At 40.6% G+C, this 23,679-nt stretch overlaps 1 protein-coding gene across 1 annotated transcript in view; it reads right to left on the reverse strand.

Annotated features, from left to right (window-relative positions):
* The window catches only part of astn1 (astrotactin 1), a gene marked incomplete at its 5' end in the record, with an annotated part of 380,551 nt that overhangs the window by 321,685 nt on the left and 35,187 nt on the right, over positions 1–23,679 (reverse strand). Inside the window, 3 exons of the mRNA XM_008278851.1 lie at positions 4,342–4,509; positions 12,681–12,830; positions 14,556–14,663. Of these exons, the coding sequence (XP_008277073.1) occupies positions 4,342–4,509; positions 12,681–12,830; positions 14,556–14,663 (426 nt within the window). The remainder of the gene's footprint in view (positions 1–4,341; positions 4,510–12,680; positions 12,831–14,555; positions 14,664–23,679) is intronic.

Genomic DNA, 23,679 nt, shown 5'->3' on the forward strand with positions numbered 1-23,679 from the left:
TAATTAAATCAATTTACATTCATAGCATGGATGCTCAAAACAAACAAATATGCAAACAGACAACTGACATGTTCAGCTCATTTTCCAACACTGCTTACAAATCAACTATTACAACGTTTTGCGGCCACAATCTGTTCCAGCGAAGCTCATCACTTTTTAATGCATCTGGAAATGTATTTTGTGAATTTTGCATCTCAAATGTATATTTATTTTTATTTAGTTTGTCATAATTGTAGCACTGTTAATTATTTTTTTAATTTTCTTCTTTTTAAAAAAAAATCCTGCACGTATTGTGAAGATTTTTTTCTTAATTTACTCTTGCTTTTTGTATTTTAATGTGATTTCTCAAATGGCAAAGCATCCTTTCAGACATGCACTCAACTGAACATGTCAGGTTGATTTTACAATAAGCGCCCTGGTCACGTTTCTACAAAAGCTCCTAATTGTTCCGACATAATAAGATTTCTTTACCACTTTAACAACGGCAACAGTATTGGTGAAGCTGAAGAAAACTTCACTGAGATGAAAACAGGGACGAACATCTCAGACTAATGAGATTCACTTCTAATAAATGTATATAGTTTATTAAGCCTTGTTAAGACTTGCTTCGTAGTATAGCCCTGTGCTCTAACATAGAATCACACTGTGCACCTGACTTCACATTAAACAGGTGAGCTGTCACCATTTGTAAACTGCAGTCATGTCTTTATTTTAAATTACAGCCAGGTTAAGTCCTGAGCTTTATCACAGCTGTTGGCATTTTTATTTAAATGATGGTGAAGCAGTCGTTATCACAACACATAGACCCATAGCACTGTCAGTATGTAGGAAATCATAACTGCACTAGTCTATTAGTTATGTGGACAGTTTAATAAGCTGCTATTAGTTTCTATTTAGTCTTTAATTTATTAATCCATTATTCTGCATCACTTGATGATGTACCGTCCAACCTGAAATATATGACAGACATCACCCACGTGCTGTGGCTCCCTCTGGTTCTGTGGGGAGCACGTCTGAATGAAGCCAGTAGAAATATTAATGTAAACGTAATCTATGGCTGAATGAGAGAATTTCATTATATTCATCAGAGTCAGGTGAAGCAGTATTTAACGAAGCCTATGTATAAAAAGAGCTGAATATACTTGTGCTAAACAAAATAAACACAATTCTGTATATATATGTGTATACGTATATATTTTGCTTTAAATGTAAATACAAAATATAAAATTACACAAAAGAAAATGATGATAAAGTCACACAAAAGTGCAGTTTGACCGGATTTTATGCTAATTAATTTAACCACAGTGTATCCAAAGTAGAAAGCGGTTTATAAATTTAAGCACATCTTCAACACAAACTTCTCACACAGTGTATAAAGCAGATTTACATCAAACCCGATGCAGCGCCACAGTGTCACAATTCATTAATTAGACTCAAAATCAACAAGAAGTGTCTGCGACTGATTTAACGTCGCATTCATCATGTCTCGTCGGCTGTCGCCTTACCAAAGCGCGCCTTCTCGGCTGATTAACGGCTCGTGCGAGGGGGAGCCGTGCGGGGCGCGCAAAGGTGGAGGAATGTAGGAAAACACGCTTGGGAGCGAAGAGCCGAGGCCCGTTTAAGATTCATCACACTTTAGGTCCCCGAGTAAAACACATGTCTGGAAAGGGTCTGGTGAATTATCACGGACGAACAAATTGAATGTAAATTAAATTAAACAATATTAGGACGCTAAGAAACAACGACAGCATAATAAACACTATAATCTTGATACTTGAAATAGAACTGTGATGCCGTAGTGCTGCTCATACCTTAACTGTGGTTGTGCTGTTTGGACATAGTATTTATCCACAATTATCCTGTTGCGTAACTTCTATTTCACACATACAGCATTGGGGATATTTCCTGTTTCAGTTGTTGATGACAGATAATAAATATAGCCATTATCTATAGTTGCTTCACACTTGCTTTAGACATACAGTTTCCTCTGTGATTGGTTGTTTATTGCTGGTATATGTTCTTGTTTTTCCTGTCGCTGAAACTCCAGCTGGAACTTCATTGTTTTTTTTCTTTTTCTTTTTCTTCAGTGAAATACATTGCACTTCAGAAATGGGGTAAACAATGTGATGGCTAGGTTTCAAATCTGAATCTGTTCAGGCAGAACAATCACACCAGGTGGCTAAACGACAGAGCTCTGACAAGCAGCTTCGCATTTTGGCAAATCACTCCTTAACTTTTGCAAAGTCTGGAATATGTTCCTCCAGTAGCTGTAAACAAATACCAGTTTTCATTCCTGATATAGTTTATCTTTTCAAACGTATTATAACGTTTTAATTGAATGTTTTGCACGTTAAACTAGATGTGACAGCTAGCATGTGAAGACTTTCTTGAAGGTGACAGTGAAGTCATGCAAACTAACTGATCATCTCTGCAGCTCCCCCCCGAAAGAAAATCAGGCCGAGCGCTCTGGGCAATCTGTTTTCCATGTCAGGCCATGCAGCTGCGTGGAATATCGTCACTGTCACACCGGTAAACAATTCAAGAGGCTGTTGGTGGGACTGTGACTGGTGAGGAGCCTACAGTGTGGTAAACAATGCAAGCTCCCGGAAGCACTTGACCTGGCGGGTCACTCTTTCTCCAACAATAAGATAATGTTACCGGTAGTTCTGCATGGGGAGATGCCTTCCAGAGCTTGCCTAAAAATGTGATGCTGGTTCAAATTGATCATAGAAGTTCCAAAGTATTTGAGCTTGGTGGACAAAAAATGCTAAATAGCAATTAATAGGATGGAATAATGACTATATCCAGGATATTCCAATAAGCGGGCTTCAAGATGGCGGCGAGTTTGGATGTGAAAACTAGCCTATGTAGTGGACCAGCACCATCTACATGAAGTACATCCAATGTATTTAGCGTGTATTTGGGAAATAAAGTATTTAAGGAAAGAAAACGAGACTTGTTTTAAACTTTCATTAAAGATTAAACTAGAAAAAAGTGCATGAACATGAAAAAAGGTGATGTGCCCTGATTAATGTCCGGCAGTGTGTGAACAACAGGTTATTATATGATTATATTCAGACTTTAAACGGGCAAAAGTTATTCCTGGAATTTCATTATGACAAAAACTGGATTATGACACTATTCTATGACAATAAATGGCCTGTTTTACTGTAGGTTATGTAGGAAATGATTCCAGACTTTGATATTTTATGATTATAAACGGGATATTCTATAAAGCAGTACGTCATTAAGTGGGCAGCACTGTATTTGAGGTTGAAAATTGACTCGGCACAATTAGCTTTTCTTCCAGTTGCTATACAGTGACTTGACTCCAATTCATGACACATAATGATGGTCTTATCAGCCTTTATCCCACCAATACTGTATTTTCTAGCATGTACTGAATTTAACAACATTGACATTGGCTGAGAAGCCTCCCTGTGTCATGGTTACTATGGTCCTGCTCATATAACTGAAGAACACAGATGAATTTGAAAGAGGTTTAACTCTTGAATGACTGATGTTGGATTGATGCGATCCTGTCTTGCAGACAGGTCCAGTGTGGTTTCAATGACACATTAAAAGGTCCCTTAAATTGTCTTGGCGTTTACTGGGTTTGTAGTAAGCTGAGTTTTACTCTAAAATGGGAAAAAATTCAGTTCAAAGTTTTCATACAAACCAGTTCAAACAGCTGCTTTGTGGTCCAGCTGCTTGACCTACTGAATGCCTCATCAACTGACATGTTCTGATGTAGAGAATACAGGCTTTTGCCATCTTTTGGAGCTTGTGGAGCCATGGTGGACTGTACCCGGTCAGCAGTGTCTTACCAAAACTTAACAAGGTTTGTGACCACCTACATAACATTAAGAAACTATTTGGATGCATTTTTCTTCATGCATTGCAGTTATTCAGTTGTCAAGCATTGACATTGGATTTTAATAACGTTTTGTATTTGAAGTGTGTATTAGTGAGGAAAAAATGGGATCAGATTGGGACTCAGTATTGGCAGACAATACATATTAGGGTTAGATCAGACTTGGATCAGACTGCAGCCCAAAAAAAAAAAAAAGTAATTAATTTTTTTTTTTAATAAATTAAAAAACTGTATGAAAATGTTAAAAAAGGTCAAACACTTGCAAAGTTTAACCAGAGGGGGTCTTTAAATAATGTGTTTTAAAAAAAAGAAAAGAAAAGTCTTTGGGACCTTTTTAATAATGTAACTTCTCTGTATTCTCCCTGGAAATCTTGACGGAGACGAGTCAAATCAGTGAACTGAAACCTTTTTCATTTCATCTAATAATTCATCGCTCCCGGTTCTGTACGCGACGGTTCTCAGCTCACCTGTTTCGGGGTCACACTGGTGCTCGCAGGGATCCAGGAGACGCCGTCCGCACAGCTCGCTGACCCAGGGCCCGCTGGCATTCTGCTGGTAGTACAACAAGATCTGAGCCGGGTTGAGCCAGTCTGAGGCGTCCAACTGGCTCCCCTGCAGCAAAATGAACCTTGATCCTGAGGAGGACAGAGGAGAGGGAAAAGCGCAGAGTACAAGGGAAAGAGGGAAGGAGTGAGAGTTGGATGGAGGGTTGAAGAGAAGGACAAGGGACACGGAGGAGGAATGAGGAGGAAGGAAAAAAGAACAGTAAGAAATATGGAACCGAATGACTGAAAGCATAAATATTTCATCTCAAAAGTATTTTCTTTTTTTTGCATTTATAAATGAGTCATTTATCATTAAAATAATAATAATAAAAAAGGTAGAGGACAAACTGCACACTGACCTTGGAGTTAAAATACCTTCAGTCAGATTGAAGACAGTATGCAACAAATTATTTTGCTCTAAACTGAAATGAACAGTGGGCCACTTCACAAGAAAGAAAAACGTAGGGGGACCTTCAAAATAAAATAGTTTTTTTTTTTTTTTAAATAGCAGCTGGGGATTTATTTAGCATTAAATAAACCTGAGAGTGGGAAAAAATAAATACATTTTTAAAAATGTACAACTTCAAGGAGCCTTTTCAAACCCTACTGTGATATTTAAAGTTGCAGTAAGTAGAAATGTGAAAAAAGGTAAAAAGAAAGGAAAAAAAAGACTTATTTCAAGCGTCATTGCCCACTATATAATCATGACAAAGAGCCCCTGACCTTAACTCCGTTGTGTGTTATTTTAGTCCTGTAAATTGACAGGTGTGAAGCTTAACACATGGAGACAGTGGCTTGCTGTTTACGCTCAATCTCATCTCACATTATGAGAATGGAGGCAAGAGGTTCAAGGTTCAAGGTGACTTCATTGGTATCCATAGGTAGATTTGTTCTGCAGTAGCAGGAGAGGGCATCTGACAATCCACACAGACATTTAAAACACAAGAACAGCGCAGAGCACAGACACTGACAAGGACTCGTAGGCTCACTGAACAGGATTAAAAGCGAAATAAACCAACTCAAATGCTAATATAAAAACCCGTTAAAAGCATGATACAATGGGGACAATAAGTAAAACCAGGCCAGGCTTCCGTTAAGTAGAAATAGAAATAAGGTAGACCTAAAAGAAAAGGGCACTAAGACTTATTTACAGGAGAAACAGCAGCAGGAACAAAGCTGTTCCTATAGCGTGAAGTCTTAAATGTTGAGACTTTGAGTCAAAGGGAGTCAAGAGGAGGTGCAGAAAATCTTGTTTCCTCTTAGGCCTTGTCCACACGTAGCAGGGTATCTCACAAAATGAAGATATTTTCCTACGATTTGGTCTGTCATCCACACGAAAACGGCATTAAAAACGATTCTTTCAAAAACATCCGACCAAAGTGAAGAATCCTCCGTTTATGCGTCTGCATGTGGACGTCAATAACCAGGATTCTAGGTTTCAAAACGTCACTGCCTGCCACAAAATATATTCTTTACATCACACATGCGACCTGTGTTTACACTTGGAAACAGCGTGGACGCCCTCAAAACTGTGTCGGCGTTGTCTCTTGTCCAGTCCCAGATACCACTCCACGTACAAGAATGCAGGCGAAAGACGCCGTTGAGGACGGTTATTTTCCGACACCTTGCCTTTCCACGTCCGAGGCATATTCTCCATCAAAGACACCGACACTGGTTTTGGGTTAGACCGGGACGCACTGCCAGCTGGTGGGAGAACTTTGAGATGGAAATCGTGCTCCTGGAGGAATGGCGCGACAATTTCCGTATGTCCCGGTCGTCGCTCCTGTCATCGGAGTTATTACATCCTCACGTAGAATATGAACGTGCTTAACAACGCACGAATGCGGTCAGATGTGGATGAATTCTTTTTCTAAAAATGAGGTGGTGTGTACCTAAGTTTTGTTTCCAAAAGGAGGGAGGAGGATATTCGGTTTTACAAAAACCCTGCTACATGTGGACAAGGCCTTAGACTATGTGAATTACAACAGGTTGAAACATTTAAGAATTTTTGGGACTATTGACGCCTCAAAAACAACTCCCCAAAAAACTGCCTATTCTAATAAAAGAACCAGAGGCCATCTTGTATGTTCAGAACCATGAGTGCTCAGCAGTCAGTGCAGCATTATTACTACTGTGTCTTTCCTTCAACCACATGCTTAAGAGAGTACTCAGAACTCACTGCCATCTTCAAACCTGACCTTCATTCTGATCCAAACGACACAGCTGTAAAGTTCCATGACTGCACCACGTAGACAACATCTGTCCAATAACTCCAAACCGTCTCTGCAGTAGTTCCTGCTTAAATAAATGTCCCCACAACCACATTTTGCCACGATGACACAAATAGACGGACTCATAAGGTGAAAAACAACATCAGCCTCGCAGTTCGCCGCCGGTAATTATTATTATTTTGTAGCATTAAAGCAGGAGCTGGAGTGCAGCCAAGATGACAACAGCTACAAAACTGAAAGATAAAAATGTGTAAACTGGAAGAACCATTTAAACGAAGTGATACCAATAATAGCGAGACTAACGCTCATGTAGTTTGTTATTATTATCTGTAACCACAGGCATTTAGTCGAGGCAACTGCTTTGCTGCCCTGAAGCCAAACAGATGCAGCACGAGTGAAGAAAACAGGTTTGAATTTAACACGTTTTCCACAGTGCTTTGATAACTACGTGATGATAGATACAAATGGACAATCGCACAATACTTAGTATACTAACAGTTAATGTTGGTGTAGTTTGGACTGAGGACTCTAGGTACATATTTGTGTGGTGACAGGTTTGCTGAGGAAACCTTCTTTCCTTCCGACTGGTGCCGTGGGAAATTCAGCTAATGAGTTTGCAGACAGCATGTATGTGATTCAGTTACGACTGAGATGGAGCCCTGCCTCCTGAAAATGATCCCTACACGACCAAACTGCACTCTCAGCTACATGGTTTCTGCCAGATTACGTTTGGTTTTAATGCATCACTAACACTTTTCAAATCAACATACGAGTTGTGTCAGAAAAGTTTCAGGACTGGTGTCACAAAAGATATATTTCAAATATGAACTACTGGAGTTTAACACACTTTCCCAGCCTTCTCTGCCACGCCGCCATGCACTCCTGGAAGGATTCTTCTGGGATCCTCCTCAGCTCCGTCGTCACAGCCATCTTGATGTTGTCCACGTCTTCAAAACAGGTCCCCTTAATGACCCCCTTGAGCATGGAGAAGAGAAAAAATCCCACAGAGCCAGGTGGGGTGAGTAGGGAGGTTGCTGCAGCATGGCGATGTTCTTCTCAGCCAGGAACTGTTGGATGCTCAGGGCATTGTGAGCAGGTGCGTTGTCATGGTGAAGCAGCCACGACTTGCCCTGCCACAACTCTCACCTCTTCTCTGCAGGATTTCTTTGTAGACGTGCTGGTTGATCGTTTGAAGGGGAAAACTGGTAGTTTGTCGTTTGGGTTTGAAATACATCTTTTGTGACATCAGTCCTGGAACTTTTCTTACACACTTTGTATCTTTGTCATGGATTTTTATTGCTTTAGTGTTGCTCCTTTACGGCCAACAAGTCATATATGTGACCCATCTGCACGAAATCAGTGGCATTGCGAGTGACAGTATTTGACAGCAATATGGAGCATAATATTATTACGCTCTGTAATAAATGGTCTGCACTTATATAGCGGTTTTCTAACGTAGCGGCACTCAAAGCGCTTTACAATGTTTTCTCATTCACCAATGGCGACAGAGCTGCCATGCAAGGCGCGAGCCTGCCATTGGGAGCAACTTCGGGTTCAGTGTCTTGCCCAAGGACACTTTGACTGTGGAGGGGGTGGGGATCGAACCGCTCTACCACCTGAACCACAGCCGCCCTTAATATTATATGCTACCTACATGTAGAAAACAACATGGATCGATCTAAGCAATGAACCCAAAATCAATATTTTATCATGTGTTAACTTAATTCGGGCTGTATCTCGGATGTAGCCCAAGGTGCAATGCCGCTGATTTCGTGCAGATGGGTCACATATTAGATGAGGTCAATGCCAGAAATTTAAGGGGAAAATTCAAATGTGTTGTGAAAGGAATGTATTTTTACCCAAACTGAGCTATTTTCTAAATCTAACCAGGTCGTTTCGGTGCCTTAAGCAAACCAAACAGCAAATAAAATTTAAAATCTATGAGAATAATGGTATCAGATATCATCTCCCACGTGACGTGAATCTTGGTTTCCTGGTTTAAAGTCCTGTCACCGTCTTACGCCTTCATCGTCCCTTCTTACATGTGAACATGGATTTTTATTCTCTTTTAAACTTTCCTGCTACGTTAGTCTTACTTTTTGCGATGAACATACATTTCCTTTCAAACAAACGAACTGGAAAGTAACACGGATAAAGTTCAAGTCCTGCAGAGAAATGCATTCCACAAGCTCTGACACCGTTCATACGACTATGACAATGCAACAAAGCACTCCAGCAGATGTACTAACTGTGGAAACACCCACTAACAATGAGCACTTTCTCATCTCGAGCTGTTTTCTCCTGAGCTCCCCCAAACCGCCTTGATGTTCGCACGTGTCTTATTAGTAGTGCTTGTTAAATAAATGAAGTGGCATGAGAGAATCTGTATTAAATTTCAGCATCACATCAACACTTTGTCAGTGCTAATAAATGTATGGTAATTTACTGCAGCTGCGCATTTGTTGGCATTATCATTAGCCAACTTCTGTTTTAGAAAAATTAAAAGAATACAGCCATAAATGGCTTCCAGTCTTGACAACGCTGTCACGCTGCGAAGCCGGTTTGTTTTCTATGTAAATTTCAAAGTTTAAGCATCTGATCAGTGGAGGAAAAGTGTTGAGCACCGGGGTAACATTCTGTTTCCGTAATGGAGGATAATGAGGAAGGGAATGCATGTGTTAGTGTTTCTTTTTCATTTCAAACCCATCTACTTATGTTTTAATTGCCCTGTTGTTGAAAGGTGCAGCACAGAACTTTCCTTTAAAAGGTGTAATCAATTAGCTACACTGAGTACACTTACAGGCTGAGGACCCACAGGGTTTACAGCTCAAATGCTGTTAACTAAGGGGAGCCAGTCGAAACCGGGGTGTTTTGTGAAATGTTTCCTGCCCAGTGTGTGACTGCCTGGAAAAAAGTAAAATTCTGAGATCCGACTGATTGCAGAGATCACTGCAACTACCTGCTGTGATCTCTGCAAATTAGCAGCAACACTCATTGACCACGGTGCTGTCCATTAACAAACATGGGATGCACCGGGCATTTGCTAACCCAAGCATATTTAATGACTTTTTGGCAGGCTCTGTGTGCCCCAGTGAGTGCCATCCCGTTTGATGATTTCTTTAGAACTAGAACGCACACTGCAAATGGCTGGACATGTCTTGTTTGCCTAATTGGGAAGAGTCATAAAACTGCCTGTAAAAACTTTCACACTCAGCAGTGTTTCAGTCGTGGTGATACAAGTTGTATTTGATGTGTCCGATAGCCACAAGGATGCGATTTGTTTTTGCATCATTACAACGATTCTAATATTAAATGTTTCAAATGTAGCACACAATAAGGAATGGACCTCTGATTGAGGGAAATGCATCTTTATCAGAATGAGAAACTCGAGGAGCTTGAGTCAGATACTCATCATCACCTCAAGTGTGACTCTCACAGGATGCCGTATATGCCTGAGTGGACTTCCAAAGCTGAATCAGTGGAGTAGACACCGGGCTTAATGGCCGATTTAAGCACCACTGTGCAGCACTTCAGTCAGGGTCTGAACGGTGGAAACATAACAGTATATGACCACAACAATGGAAAATGAAGAACCAAAACAAGAAAGGATGAAAAAAAAACAGCCTTGGATGAACATATTGCTTTACTAAATTTACTTTCTGTCACTCAGTGGCTCAAAAATGTTAAATTAAAAGACTTTTATAAAAATCTAAGTCATTGTTTTTCCAGTGTTAATTACTACAACGGAAGCTTTGGAGAAAATTATACACTGACAATCCAGTTTTTATTAAAGTTTTTGAAAAAATTCATTAAATTTCAAGACAGGAACTGGACTAATGGATAAATGGATGAATGAACTAATCAGTGCTTTAAGTGCTTTTCAAGGAGCCACAGCGTGCATGAATCACACTGTAGAGTTTCTTCCAAAATTTCTCTTGTTCACGAGATACAGTCGTCCTCAAATGTGTTCATACCCTCCCATTAAAGAAGGAAAGAAAACAGCTGTCACTAAAATAAGCTGAAACTGACAAAAGTAATAATAAATAAAAAATATCATGAAAATCATGACATTGCTTTTGAATTGTGGTTCAACAGAAATATTCAAAAAACAACAACAAACAAGCATGATGGGACCCGTAAACTAACATTCTGTTGAACAACCCTTTGAGCCAATCAGGTGTTTTCTGTAACTCTCAGTCAGACTTCTGCACCTGTTGACAGCTATTTTGATTTCACTGCTCATCAGCAATGTGCTCTAATTTGTCCAGGACAGTTTTTTGTTTTTTAAAAATTATTATTTTCAAGCACAATTCAAAAGCAATGGCTTATTTCACTAAATTATAATTAAGAAAATTTTTATTTATGATTGCTTTTTCAGTTTCCAGTTATTTGAGTGACTATTGTGAATTTTGCCTTTTCTTTAATGGAAGGATGTGAGGACGACTGTAAGTAGACCAGCTGGACCTGCTGTAAGAAGCTCCTTACCTTTATTACACCAGCCACTAATGTCATCCAGTGGTTCTTGACAGTAAACACACTTCAGAACCAAACTCATCTACTAATCACACCAACACGTGGCATCAAAGCAGCTGAGACGCAGGCAGCAGCTGACATTTCAAAAAAAGATAATATAACGTTATTTCGCCTCTAATCGAACAGAGATGATGTGGCCTCCAGTCGGACATCTTTTATGTTCTTTAAGGAATAAGTCAGTTCCAGAATTAATGACGCTGCTCGATATAAAGTTTTTTCCAGATGGTCACTAAAGAAATAGGTGTTAGGTTGGAACATATTGGTCAACCAGTTGGCGTCTTTTCTCAAACTGAACACAGACAGAAAACGTTTTTTTTCGTGAAGAAGCGAGGGAATCATCTAGTGAATCAGCAGTATACACCATACCTAACTAAAAGCCACAGTGACACTCCTAGAGATACAATCAGATGTAATTTTTACACCAGATTGTAAAATAAAATCTGCTCCTACCGAACACAATCATAGACAACAAACCTCGGTCACATTTCTATTTGAGACTCTGCAAGTTAGAGGCAAAGAAAAGTTTGTCCCGCCCTTTATTATGTATCTTGAACAGCAGTAGTTGTTGTTGCCCAGCGTAAGCACACAAACATCTCCAGATGATTACTTTCCCTGATGTGAAAGGCGAGGAGAAAGGTGTGACTCTACATTTCTGTGCTTTTCTTCTTCGCGGTATTTGAAAGCAGACACATGCGCAGCTGTTGGCATTAATAGCTTCTTTCCCCAGTGGTGGAATCCAGATTTTCATCTGATTCGCCATGACATCAAATCAAGTCTGATGAGATTGTGGAGACATTTATGGAAACATTCTAAATCGATCCCAGTTTTGTAATTCAACAGGCGAATTCGCCATCTTTCATCTCTCCTTTCAAAGTTCCCTCCCTGGATGCCTCCCTGGAATTTTAATATCTCCCTGGCAGGCCGGCGTATACCACCGGAAAGCAGCAGCGCTCCGAATCAAATCAGACCTCCAGATGATAGATGAGTGAGCCTAGTCACAGTCTATAATATATCTGGACTGCCAGCTCACTCCAGTGACAGCTGAAAAATGCCAATGAGCCAGCAGGAGCCAGCGCTTGGCCCCCGTGGTGCTTTTTTTTTCGTTCTGCAGGTGCTACATTGAAATTCATTAGCGAGGTAGTTCAACATATCAGAAAGTACAAGGGGAAGAGTGATGGAGGGTTTGCTGCGGGTGGTCACTGCGACCTAGCCTCAATGTGCTCTGATGCTTTGAGGGCACATCTGTTGTACGGCGTGACACGGGAAGCCCAGGGAGGGGGTGGTCGACCTGGCATTTACCTTTGTCTTTGAGAGAGCAAAGCGAATCAGCGGCTCGACTGCAAAGCGCAGGCACTCGGTTTGAGAGATGTAGTGAGCTCAACTCTCTGGAGAGCGGGAGAAAAATGCCAGATCAGCCCCCCGGGGCTTCGAGCTGTCCGCAGGGGTGTGTTTGGGAAAAGCTGCATCCCACAATCTGAGGCTGGTGTGAAGCCTTACCGTCGGCGATGAGGTGCTCCGGCACGTGTAGGATCACCCGGACGGCGAGGCTGCAGGTGAGGTGAGACGAGTAAACCAGGCCGATCACGCAGCTGATGACACTGATCAGAGTCAGGGTGGTCTTATTGATGGGGCTCCGCGGGGAACCTGCTGCTGGAAACAAATTCACAGGGAGGGAGTCGGGGCGGGGAGGAAGGAACAACAAATGGAAGAGATATGTGAAGCAGTGGTCGCCCTTTACTCCCCCATAACCCCTCCGCACCACAGACATGCATGCACACAGCCACACTAACACACACTGCCTACACAGGGAGTCATTTTACAAACAAGCCAAAAAATGGGCTTAGCGCCCATGAAAAGGACCTTTGGATCAAAAACCTCAAGCCTTTGGGAGGTTTAGACTAGGCATGGCTCGGTGGCACAGAAATAAGGTTTTACCTTTGAAGGGTATTAACATCCACGCTGGGATGTGTGGGGGGAAAGAGAGACATGGCGCTAAATAAAAATGGTTCAGAGGTTGTTTTTCAACCTTCCCTCTTTCCTTGGCGCTCCTCCTCTGCTCGAGTGAGAACGCTTCCCCTTATCTCTTCTACTCCAGAGTGCGACATGGAAAGTGTTAAACGTGACCTCATACCCACACGGCCATGCATACATACATGCACACACACACACACACACACAAGTATCACCGTGACCTTGAATACAGCCACTCACGCTTTGTTTAAAGTGGCTATTTTTTCACGAGCAGAAGAACTCCAGATTACATTGTCACTTTTAAATTACTCTGGCAGAACTTTCTCATTCAAAAGCTGCCCAAGGCGATCCTTTAAACAAAAGCCAAAGTAGAAAGCTGACCTACCGTATTATGTATAAAGCCAGCTTATTTAATCATGTAACTTACCCAGAGACTGGATGTGGGGCACAATTTCACCTTTTTGACTTCTTTTTAAAAGTACATATTTCAGAATATTACAAAAGTTATCTCCGGCAGACATTTGACTATTAAAAAAAAAAAAAAAAAAAAAAAATCAATAATCTCCTTCTCTCGTCATTCCTCAGTCATGAAGAAACACTCTTGTCATGCCTCGTGAATCATCCTTTCCTCTGGATCTAAACAATCTAGTCGGGGCAACGTTGCGAGCACTTGCTTCTATTCTTAACCCTCGCTCTAATTAAAGGTGTTGGCTGCACTTCTGGAGGCTTCGCCGTGTTTGTGACACCTGTGCACATGACGGGGGAATAATTGGCTTGGAGGCGTCATAAAGGCTTGTAACGCCTTCTGACAGCGACTATTATTTCGAGGGCATTGTCTCTTTTTATTTGTTTTGTGTTTTTTTTTCTCCCTCCCACCGTCTCTCTTCAACACCCCATTACTGTACATCAAAGCTGCAAGGACACGGCATGCTGACAGTTAAAGCGTGCTGCACCACTTCACTTTGACAATATTTGCACAAGATCCTCGTCAGAAATAATATTTGTGTGTAATATTATTTCAAAAAATACGGTGTCACGTCGTAAGATGCAAAGTAATATCCAAATATTCTGCACTGGGAACCTCTGATCTCGTCATCTTGTTGGATTACAGTCAACAAGATTTGTATGCAGATGCACTGAGATCAGCTTCACATGCTCACCACCACTGTACGACACACCTATCCAGCATATGCACAAAGTTCTGTGTGTTTCATTTTCCGAGTCAAACCCACGAGCATACACAACACCAGAACCATCCATCTGCTAAATGCATCGCAAAGGTTACTTGTCATGCGTCGTGGCGATGGTGATACCATCAGACGGCGATAAACTGTCTGTAGGTGTACGAGTCCTCCTTACCCCCTGAGCCCCACGCGCTGTTGGCGTTACCATTTCTCATACCTCGACTCCGGCGGCGACTGCGGTTTGGGTCGGTGTAAAAGGCCAGCTGAGGCTCGCTGTCTGCCTCCGTCCCAGAGTCCCCGTCTGGGTTCAAGAAAGTTGAACCCGCTGTTGGATTCACACAAAACAAATACACCTCCAGTGAAAAAAGAAACGGGAAGTTCTGGACCAATGGTGAGGGATTCGTCCTCGAGTTAGCCTCGCAGAAGACGGCAGGGAAAGGGCGCCCAGAACTTCAAGTGAACCCACTGCTGGGCTCGGCGTGGAAACAGATCACAGCATTAACGTTTTCCTCGTCAATAATTGAAATGTAGGCTAATGGGGATGGAAGCCGAGCTGGAACTTAACGCACCGTGTATTATGTGTTTGGTTTCCTTTTTCTTCTTGAACATGTTGGTTTTTGTTAACTTAGATTTCGCCATTTCATTAGCAGATCAAACAGGAGACCTGCTGATTTGGGTGCAGAAATGCAGCTTCTTGAGTGTGATGGTGGTTTTGGTGGAACTATCCTCACTGGAATGCAGAATAAGTGAATCCTCACCTCAGGCTGTGTATTAAAACCCTGCAAAGTTTGCCTTGTAGAATGAAGCCGTTACTGTGGGTATTTTAAATACTTTTTTTTTAAACATACTGGTTTGCCATAGCAGGAAACTTAAAATGTTCAATACAGGTGAGTTCGTTCCAGCTTGTTGTGCGTGCTGTGACACCTTGATGGACGTGAGCTGTTGGTAATGTCGCCTGTGTTAGGTAACCCCCCACGTTTTTACTGAGAAGAGGTAAAACGTCTGCTGCAAAACTTCCTACTGAAAAAACGCAGATGACAATGCAGAGAATCAGGTTGGAGTTTGAGCAAATTTTAAATCATTTTTCATTTTAACAATAAAAAGAATAAGCATTCAATCTGTGTATGGCACACTGCATGTTCGGCCGTCGAGTGGATTTGCTATAGAATGGACGAATGGTTGCGTTTTGAATGACTGCACAAAGTTCTGGTATTTATCTCACTATTTTTTATTACTTTAAGACGGTGTTATTCTGCAGCTTCAGCAGCTTTGGATAGGATTGACACCGAATTATGGCTAAAGAAGCGGCCACACCAGCATTTATAATGGCAAATTTCAGGAACCAGAACTGCTGCATTTTAGAAAAATTGCTGAAGTAAATTTATGAATTTGCACTGACGTTCATATAGAGTTAATTGTTGTTGTTGTTTTTCCTCTCTTTTTTTTGTTTTTTGATGAATGCATATTCAGACTGTTGAGTTGGCCTTGGAATAGAAACAACAACAACAACAACCAGCATGTGTATGATAGCAATTATTCTTGCAAGGATATGCAAATCACTTCAAGTGTGCTGGTTGCTGGTGCAATTCAGCAACTTCCATTTTTTACTGCTAAAAGTGTGGCTAACAACTGAAATTGTGACCTATAGGTGTGGCTAACATTTGAAATTGTTAGCTAAAAGTGTGGCGAACATTTGAAATGTTTAACTAAAAGTGTGGCTGACATTGTAATTGTTAGCCAAAAGGGTGTGAAATTGTTAGCTAACATGTGGCAAACATTTCAAACTTTTAGCTAAAAATGTGACTTTTGAAACTATTAGCTAAACCATGGCTAATACTGAAAGCTGCAAGCTAAAAATTTGGTTAACATTTCAAATTGTTAGTGTGTTAGTGTGGCTAACATTTCAAATTGCTAGTGTGGCTAACATTTGAAATTTTTTGCTAAAAATGTGACTAACAATCGAAATTGTGAGCTAAAAGTGTGGCTGACATTTGAAATAGCAGGTTTGACATACTTTCACCTATTCTAATATATATATATATTTCTATTTCATTGAATTTTACAGTTTTAATATAATCAATTTAGTTTAGGCAATATCTCATAACCCTACTTTCTATTGTTATTTTGTATTGCTCGTACTAACTGTTCTCATTGTAACCCATCAAGTATTTGGTATTATTCCACTACTTTGGTGTGTAGTATTGTATTTAACCATCCTATGCTTTCTTAATCACCAGTAAAGCGCTTTAAACTGCTATGAATTTGTATAAAGGTACTTTGATTAATTTGATTTAATGCCACCTATTTCAAACAGAAACGCAGAATTAGAAATGCAAACAGGATTCTCCTCGTTAAAAAGGAATCTCACACAGTTATGAAGTTTCGGTACTTAACAGCTCTTGGTAAATATTTAATTGGTGTGAATTTTCTGAAGAGGCGATATTTTTTTTTTATAAAGATTAATATACAAAAAAAGGCACAGTATCAACTTGAATGCGAGTGATGTGAAAGGTCTACACTCATACAGCGCTTTTCTACCTAAGTGGTGCTCAAACTGATTTACAACGTTCCCATTCGCCTGTTCACACACATACACACTCATTGATTGAAGCAACAACTTTGCGATTGGTGGAAACCATCTTCTGTCGTCGATTCTGGGGAACGATTTGTCCTCGAATTCTTTCTAAATAGAAATTTTGAACATCATTACATTTAAAAGGGTGGAACCTGGTGCTTTCTCCAGAACTGATGGATTTGTGTCTGACGATAATGACAATATCTGTGAACACTTGGCATTCTGAAGTTCAAAATAGGTGGCACTAATTCCGATTTGATAGTCTGTCGCTTGGTCGTATTTGGATATAAAACAGATGGAATGTGAAATGGTATGTGAGATGGGAAACATGCAAACTAAACAAACAGATAAACAGATATTTGGATGTGGACGTTTGCTGGACAATACCAACATGACTCCTGTTTTTCTGTTGTTTTCCTTTTTCTTGTTCAAGAAAACGGCCAATACACACGCTTTGCTATCTCTCAGAAAAGGAAGATTAATGTATCAAAACAAAAAAAAACAAAAAGGGGAGATTGCAAATGCTTCTTTGGGAGGATAATCCTCCAACTGTTCAGTAATAAAAATTACCAGCGAATGGAGCCGGACTGGTTTGTCATTCAAAGCCACTGTATGATCGCAAAGATAAAGGCTGGTGTTCGTACAGTAGGTACAAACACTGTGATAAACAGACTGCTCTTTCAATACAATGCGCCCATAACGCATTTCATCCGAGTGTGTTTTAGCCGAGGCATTAGCTGTATTTAGAGGGCATGTATTGAAGCTTGTCTTACAAGTGTTAGCGGATTGCGAATCACAAAGTGAAGGGGGGGGAGGAATCCATCAAAGCAGCCAAGATTTGCTGCCTCAGCGGGATGTATGTGAATCGAAATAAAATTCATGCTAACGTTGCTCCGTGACAAGAGCTTTAAAAATCCCCAACCAAGAGGCAGCGTTTGATTAAACTGGAGACGATCCCTCAGAAACAATGGGGGAATGAAAACACATTTGGCAGCAATGTCAATGAGAAGGACTTTTTTTATGACAGCAGCTTCATCAGCTTTTCGTATTGTTGGTTTTAGAACAATATGCGCCGGAGATATGAATGCGTAGCGTAAATATTATTGGCAGCCATGACTATCTGACAGCACAGATGTTGGCGCTGCTCTACTTCACAAGTAGGAAGACTGTTTTGATGACACCATTGTTTCAGCAGCATTTTGCGCGACTGATTTAATAATAAAGCAATTTTCACTGCACACTCCACCCCCACCCAGATATGTTTTTGCTGGCAGGGAACAAAGTCCTCTAGAACCATCATCTAATGTGCTACCAAAACCAGCAGACAAAATGGAGTAAAAGGTGCTTTTGCGAACAGAAAATATGCCCGATTACTAATAAGTAGACTGCACTCAGAAGTCTATCTTGCACACACACATTTTGATTAAATGGGACACAAAACATCAAATTCTAACAAGTTGGGGTAATTTTGCAACACTATATTCTCAAATTGACAAATTTTGAATAACAAAACTTTTTTTTTCTGCTCCCGAAACAACTTTTGTCATGAATTTTTGATTTTTGATTTCTGTTTGCAATTTTTCTACTTCAGTTTACAGTTGAAACCAAGAGTTTACATGCACTGTATAAAATGACACAGAACCCTTATTTCTTACTGTCTGACATTAATTCAGACTAAACTTTATCCTGTTTTAGGTCAGCTAGGTTTAAAAATATATATTTTTTTATTCATTAAATGCCAGAATAATGAGAGAGAGAGTGTTTTTAGAGGATTTTTTTATGACTGTCTTCAAAGTCAGACGTTTACACACATTTCCTCAGTATTTGGTAGCGTTGCTTTTAAACTCTATGACTTGGGTCAAATGTTTTGGGGTTCCTTCCACAAGCTTCTCATAATAGTGTACTGCAATTCTGGCCCATTCCTCCTGACAGAACTGGTGGAACTGAGTCCGGTTTGCAAGCCGCCTTTTCAGCTCTGCCCGCAAACTTTCCTACAGGATTGAGATCAGGACTTTGTGGTGGCCACTCCACAACCTTGGCTTTGTTGTCCTGAAGCCACTTTGTAACTAATCTGGCGGTATGTTTAGGGTCATTGTCCATCTGGAAGACCCATTTGTGACCAAGCTTTAACTTCCTGGCTGATATCTTGAGATGTTGCTTCAATATTTCCACATAATGTTCTTTCCTCATGATGCCATCTATTGTGTGAAGTTCACTAGTCCCTCCTGCAGGAAAAAAACACCTCCACCACATGATGCTGCCACCCCCGTACTTCACAGTTGGGATGGTGTTCTCAGGCTTCAAGCTTCCCCCTTTTTCCTCCACGTGTAATGATGGCCATTAAGGCCAAACAGTTCAGTCTTAATTTCATCAGACCACAGGACATGTCTCCAAACATGAAGCTCTTTGTCCCTGTGTGCATTTGCAAACTGTAATCTGGCTTTTTTATGTTTCTTTTGGAGTGATGTCTTCTTCCTCTCTGAGTAGCCTTCCAGCCCATGACTCTCTGACCAGCTTCAGGAGCATCTTCACAAGGTCTTTTGCTTTTGTTCTGGGGTTGAGATGCATATTTCGCACCAAAACACTTCATCTCTGGGACACAGAACCCGTCTCCTTTCTGAGTGCTATGATGGCTGGACATTCCCATGGTGTTTATAGTGGTGTAAAATTGTTAGAACAGATGAATGTGGAACCTTCAGGCATCTGGAAATTGTACCCAAGGATGAACCAGACTTGTGGAGGTCCACAATTCTCTTCCTGATATCTTGGCTAATTTCTTTAGATTTTCCATGTTGTCACAAAAGGAAGCAGTGTGTTTGAGGTGTGGCTTAAAATACATCCACAGGTGGGCCTCCAGTTAACTCAAATGCTGTCAAATTACCTATCAAAAGCTTCCAAAGCCATGACATCATCATCTGGGCTTTCTCAAATAGTTTGAAGACAGAGTAATCTTAGTGTATGAAAACTTTTGACTTTGAAGAAAGTAATAAAAAATGATCTCTCTCATTATTCTGGCATTTAGCAAATAGAAATAACTTTGGTAATCCTAACTGACCTAAAATAGGAAAAGTTTAGTCTGATTTAATGTCAGACAGTGACCAAACAAACAAACAAACAAACAAAAACAGTTTTACGTCTTTTTATACAGTAAATTTCTTGTTTCAACTGTATTTAAACTTCACAAGTCTGAATCTATACTCTGCAGTTTTAATGTGGAAACACTCGGCCGTGGCATTAAGGGCTTATTTCACTCAATATAAGGCTCCTAACATATGACAATCACCATATGCACATGGCAGCAAGGTAAAGGTAAAAAACTAGATTTTTACCAGATGAGATCTATAAGCACTGAAGTTACCTCACAAGCTGCCCCAGAGTTGATGTACGTGTCACCGTAAACACAATTACAGATGACGGCATTGGTGGAAATATCACCAGTGGACCTGAGAAACTGTGATTGGTCAGCTTGGGCTGTTTGTTTCTGATGCCAACAGAAATAAATAACAAAATCAACAAGTGATATCAAAGACAACATTAAGGAAGCTGAAAAATGCAACATCCTCCACACCCATGGCAGACCTTGCGCTCGCAGCTCTTATAGTAAATAAATTAAAATAGACATAGCAATTGAAATTGTCTTATCTTGACAGACTCAACAAGCAAAGTCACCTGAATGTGACTCCAGTTATATGTGCTTTACCACCCCTAGTTGTTTGAGCATCTGCCATTATCTGCAAAGCTACATTAAAATTCAACGTGACGTAAATTTCATCATCTGCCGAAGCCTGCAAGAGACTAGTTTGGAATACATAGAAGCCAACCTGCTGCACATATAAGGAACAGAGTCTTCCAAGCAGACTATAAAGTGGTATAAAAACAACTACACATGGTGTCCACAGCTATGTGTGTCTCCATCCACAATGGAGCATAATTAAGGTTTAAAGAGACCTGATCACTTTCAATACATCCAGCAGGTGCTATCTATGAGTTAAATTCAATGCTAAACTAGCTATCAGAACTTACAGCAGGACTTTGAGTAATAGGCAACCACCAACGTTATCTGAATATGCTGTGGGGACATGAACATCTGAACAAAATTTCAATTCATCCAATAGTTTTTGGGTTTTTTTGTGAAAATTCAGTGGAAACCAAAAACATCTGCCTCATAGCAGCGAGAGTGGAAAAGTCAAACAAAGACAGCAGCCCTAATTCTCCGAGGATCGTCAATATTTGTACAAAAAATTTCATCCTGTAGTTGTAAAAATATATTCAGTCCAAACGAAAGTAACGGACCAACCATGTCACATTCCAAACCACACAGGGAAGGTCATTAGCATGGCTCAGGAAAAAACTAAAATAAAAACCTCCAAAAAGCTGAACTACGCAACAACTTTTAAACAAATATGGTTTAAATGTAATTTAGAAATTGTAATTGGTTTTGACAGTAAATGTACAGTTGTAGTAGATTACTAACAAATTCATACTCATACTTCAACTCATACCTGGTAATAAACTCAACAATAATCTCCACTGTATGTTCGTTTTTGAATAATTTTTGTGCGAGCTGAAAATGCAAGCCATGTCACTTCAAATCCTGATGAAACAGGATGTATGAGCCAGGAAGGAAAATGTGTGCTATGTGTAGTATCTGTTGCTATGCCATATGACAACAATGTTATATGGAAGCGTAATCCAATTCAAAGACCCTAAAAAGCCTATAAAGAAGCATCTGGGTACATCTAGCTTGTGTATTAAACCTCCTGCTCTCCAGCAAATGTGACACTCCGGCTGTAAAAAGAGCAAATAATAATGTTTTGGCCTCATCGACCAGGAAGGCTGAGAGGTTCCAAGTGTTCAAAACACAAAAAAAAATGAACTAAAACGACCAACAAAATGGTAAAATCAGACCGAGCTCCAGCAAGCACCACAACATCCAAGATTACAAAAACTCAGAACCACTTGTAAACAGGGTTTGGGCCTTGGGATACAGAGGTTCACATCTGAATAAGGCTTTAGTACAGGGACATGCAGACTTCAAAGAAGGCAGCCTTGAGTCTGGACACAGATCATAAAAGAGCATGTCCTTTAGACTCCTACAGTTGACGGAATCACCTGAGCTGCCGAACACTGAGGGAAAATGTCAGAAGAACAAACATGGATATTAAAAATCACCAAGTATTGAGAAACTGTCACATCCAGGCAGGATCTAGAGCTCCGAAACAGCATTTACTACAATGGGACAGTTGTGTGTACTCCATGTGAGAGCATTTATAATTACCTTCCATCAAAGACATTTGGTTCCTGTCTCCTATTATCCCCACACTGCTCTTTTTATCCCTTTAATGAACAGCAGTGATGATGGCGACCCTTGTTATGTACGGAGAAGTACAATAATTCTACTGTTGCATTAACATAGTCCACCGATTTAGGCAACATTACCTTAATTATACTGTATGGTCCGCAACTAATTAGGAATAAATTATGCACCCACTCAGCAATAATAATCATGAAATACTGATGGGGGGCCTGCAGGCCTGGGCCGGCTCCCTTCGCTCACTCTGACATTGCTTTTCTCCCATTTGGCAACTTTGGTACTTTTAGTTGCTTTAGAAGTAACCCTGGAGTCCATTAAATGTGCTGACATATGGAGTGAAGAGAGGCACCGGGGCATCTTCAGCGAAAACTGGAAGAGTCATTACCTTACCTGCGTCTGACTCACGCATGCACAGAAAGTTGTCCGCGAGGACCACAATAGCACTGTCTGTGCATATTTATGACAAAGATGAAAATAGTTGACTGGAAACACCAACAACAGCGGCTCAAAACTGCATGAAGCAGATCTAATTGCCTGCTTAGACAGCCTCATTCCTATGCAGCTGGCTTTGGAGAATACTAATCTGTACCTGGAAGCACTGGAATTTCAAAAGTGGTGTGTGTGTGTGTGCGTGAGTGTGTGTTTAGAGCATTCGGAAGCAAATCCTTCTATTTCCATACACCAAGCTGATACTACTGATACAATGAATGCAATTTTGTTTTTTTTCTTTCGTTACTTTCTGCCTGCTTACTCTGCGTTCTTGCAGTCGTGATAAATAAAAATGTAACGGAATTAAATAGGGGATCTTGCCTTTGTTTGTCTGAGCATAGAGCTGTAGTGTCACTAGGTTGGCCGGCGCAGAGAGAACAAAGCAGACCAAGAGCTTGTCCGAACTCCCACAGAAGCTGTCACAAAAAAGAGGAAGGGATAAAGGGGCCGAGACGAGGACTATTTGAGGAAGACAACAAAGACCCAGAGCCCCTAGATTACTCTGCAAACACAGGTGTGTGCAGCTCGATGTCAAAAGATGTGGGTCTTCAGCACTGTTTGGTGGAAGATCATCAAGTGGGAATACTATATCTTAGATTTGCACGATACAAGAGTGAAATTCTAGGGATTTGTAACACTTTAGGCTGTTCCTTCCACCTTGTGTGGTAGGAGTTATGCTTCAACAGAAGTAAATGATTAGTTTTAATCAATGAAGTGCCACATTTATGAACAAGAGCTGTTCGGGTGACTGGCGGGCGTACAAAGAGCTCTAACACCAGGAGCTACATCCAAAATCTCATCTGTGGTGTGATTTTTGCTGGGTTCATACTTCACAATATCAGTCCTTGGTTGAAGTAATTTGTCTCTGGAAGCTCCTTCAAAATGACACGATGCAGATTGTGAAAGATGGCGAGCTGTGACTGGTCACGTGTTAGGGCCGAGTCACAGCAACGATTTATGACG

The sequence above is a fragment of the Stegastes partitus genome, unplaced genomic scaffold (genome assembly GCF_000690725.1).
Source record: "Stegastes partitus isolate 25-593 unplaced genomic scaffold, Stegastes_partitus-1.0.2 Scaffold134, whole genome shotgun sequence".
Taxonomy (NCBI): Eukaryota; Metazoa; Chordata; class Actinopteri; family Pomacentridae; genus Stegastes; species Stegastes partitus.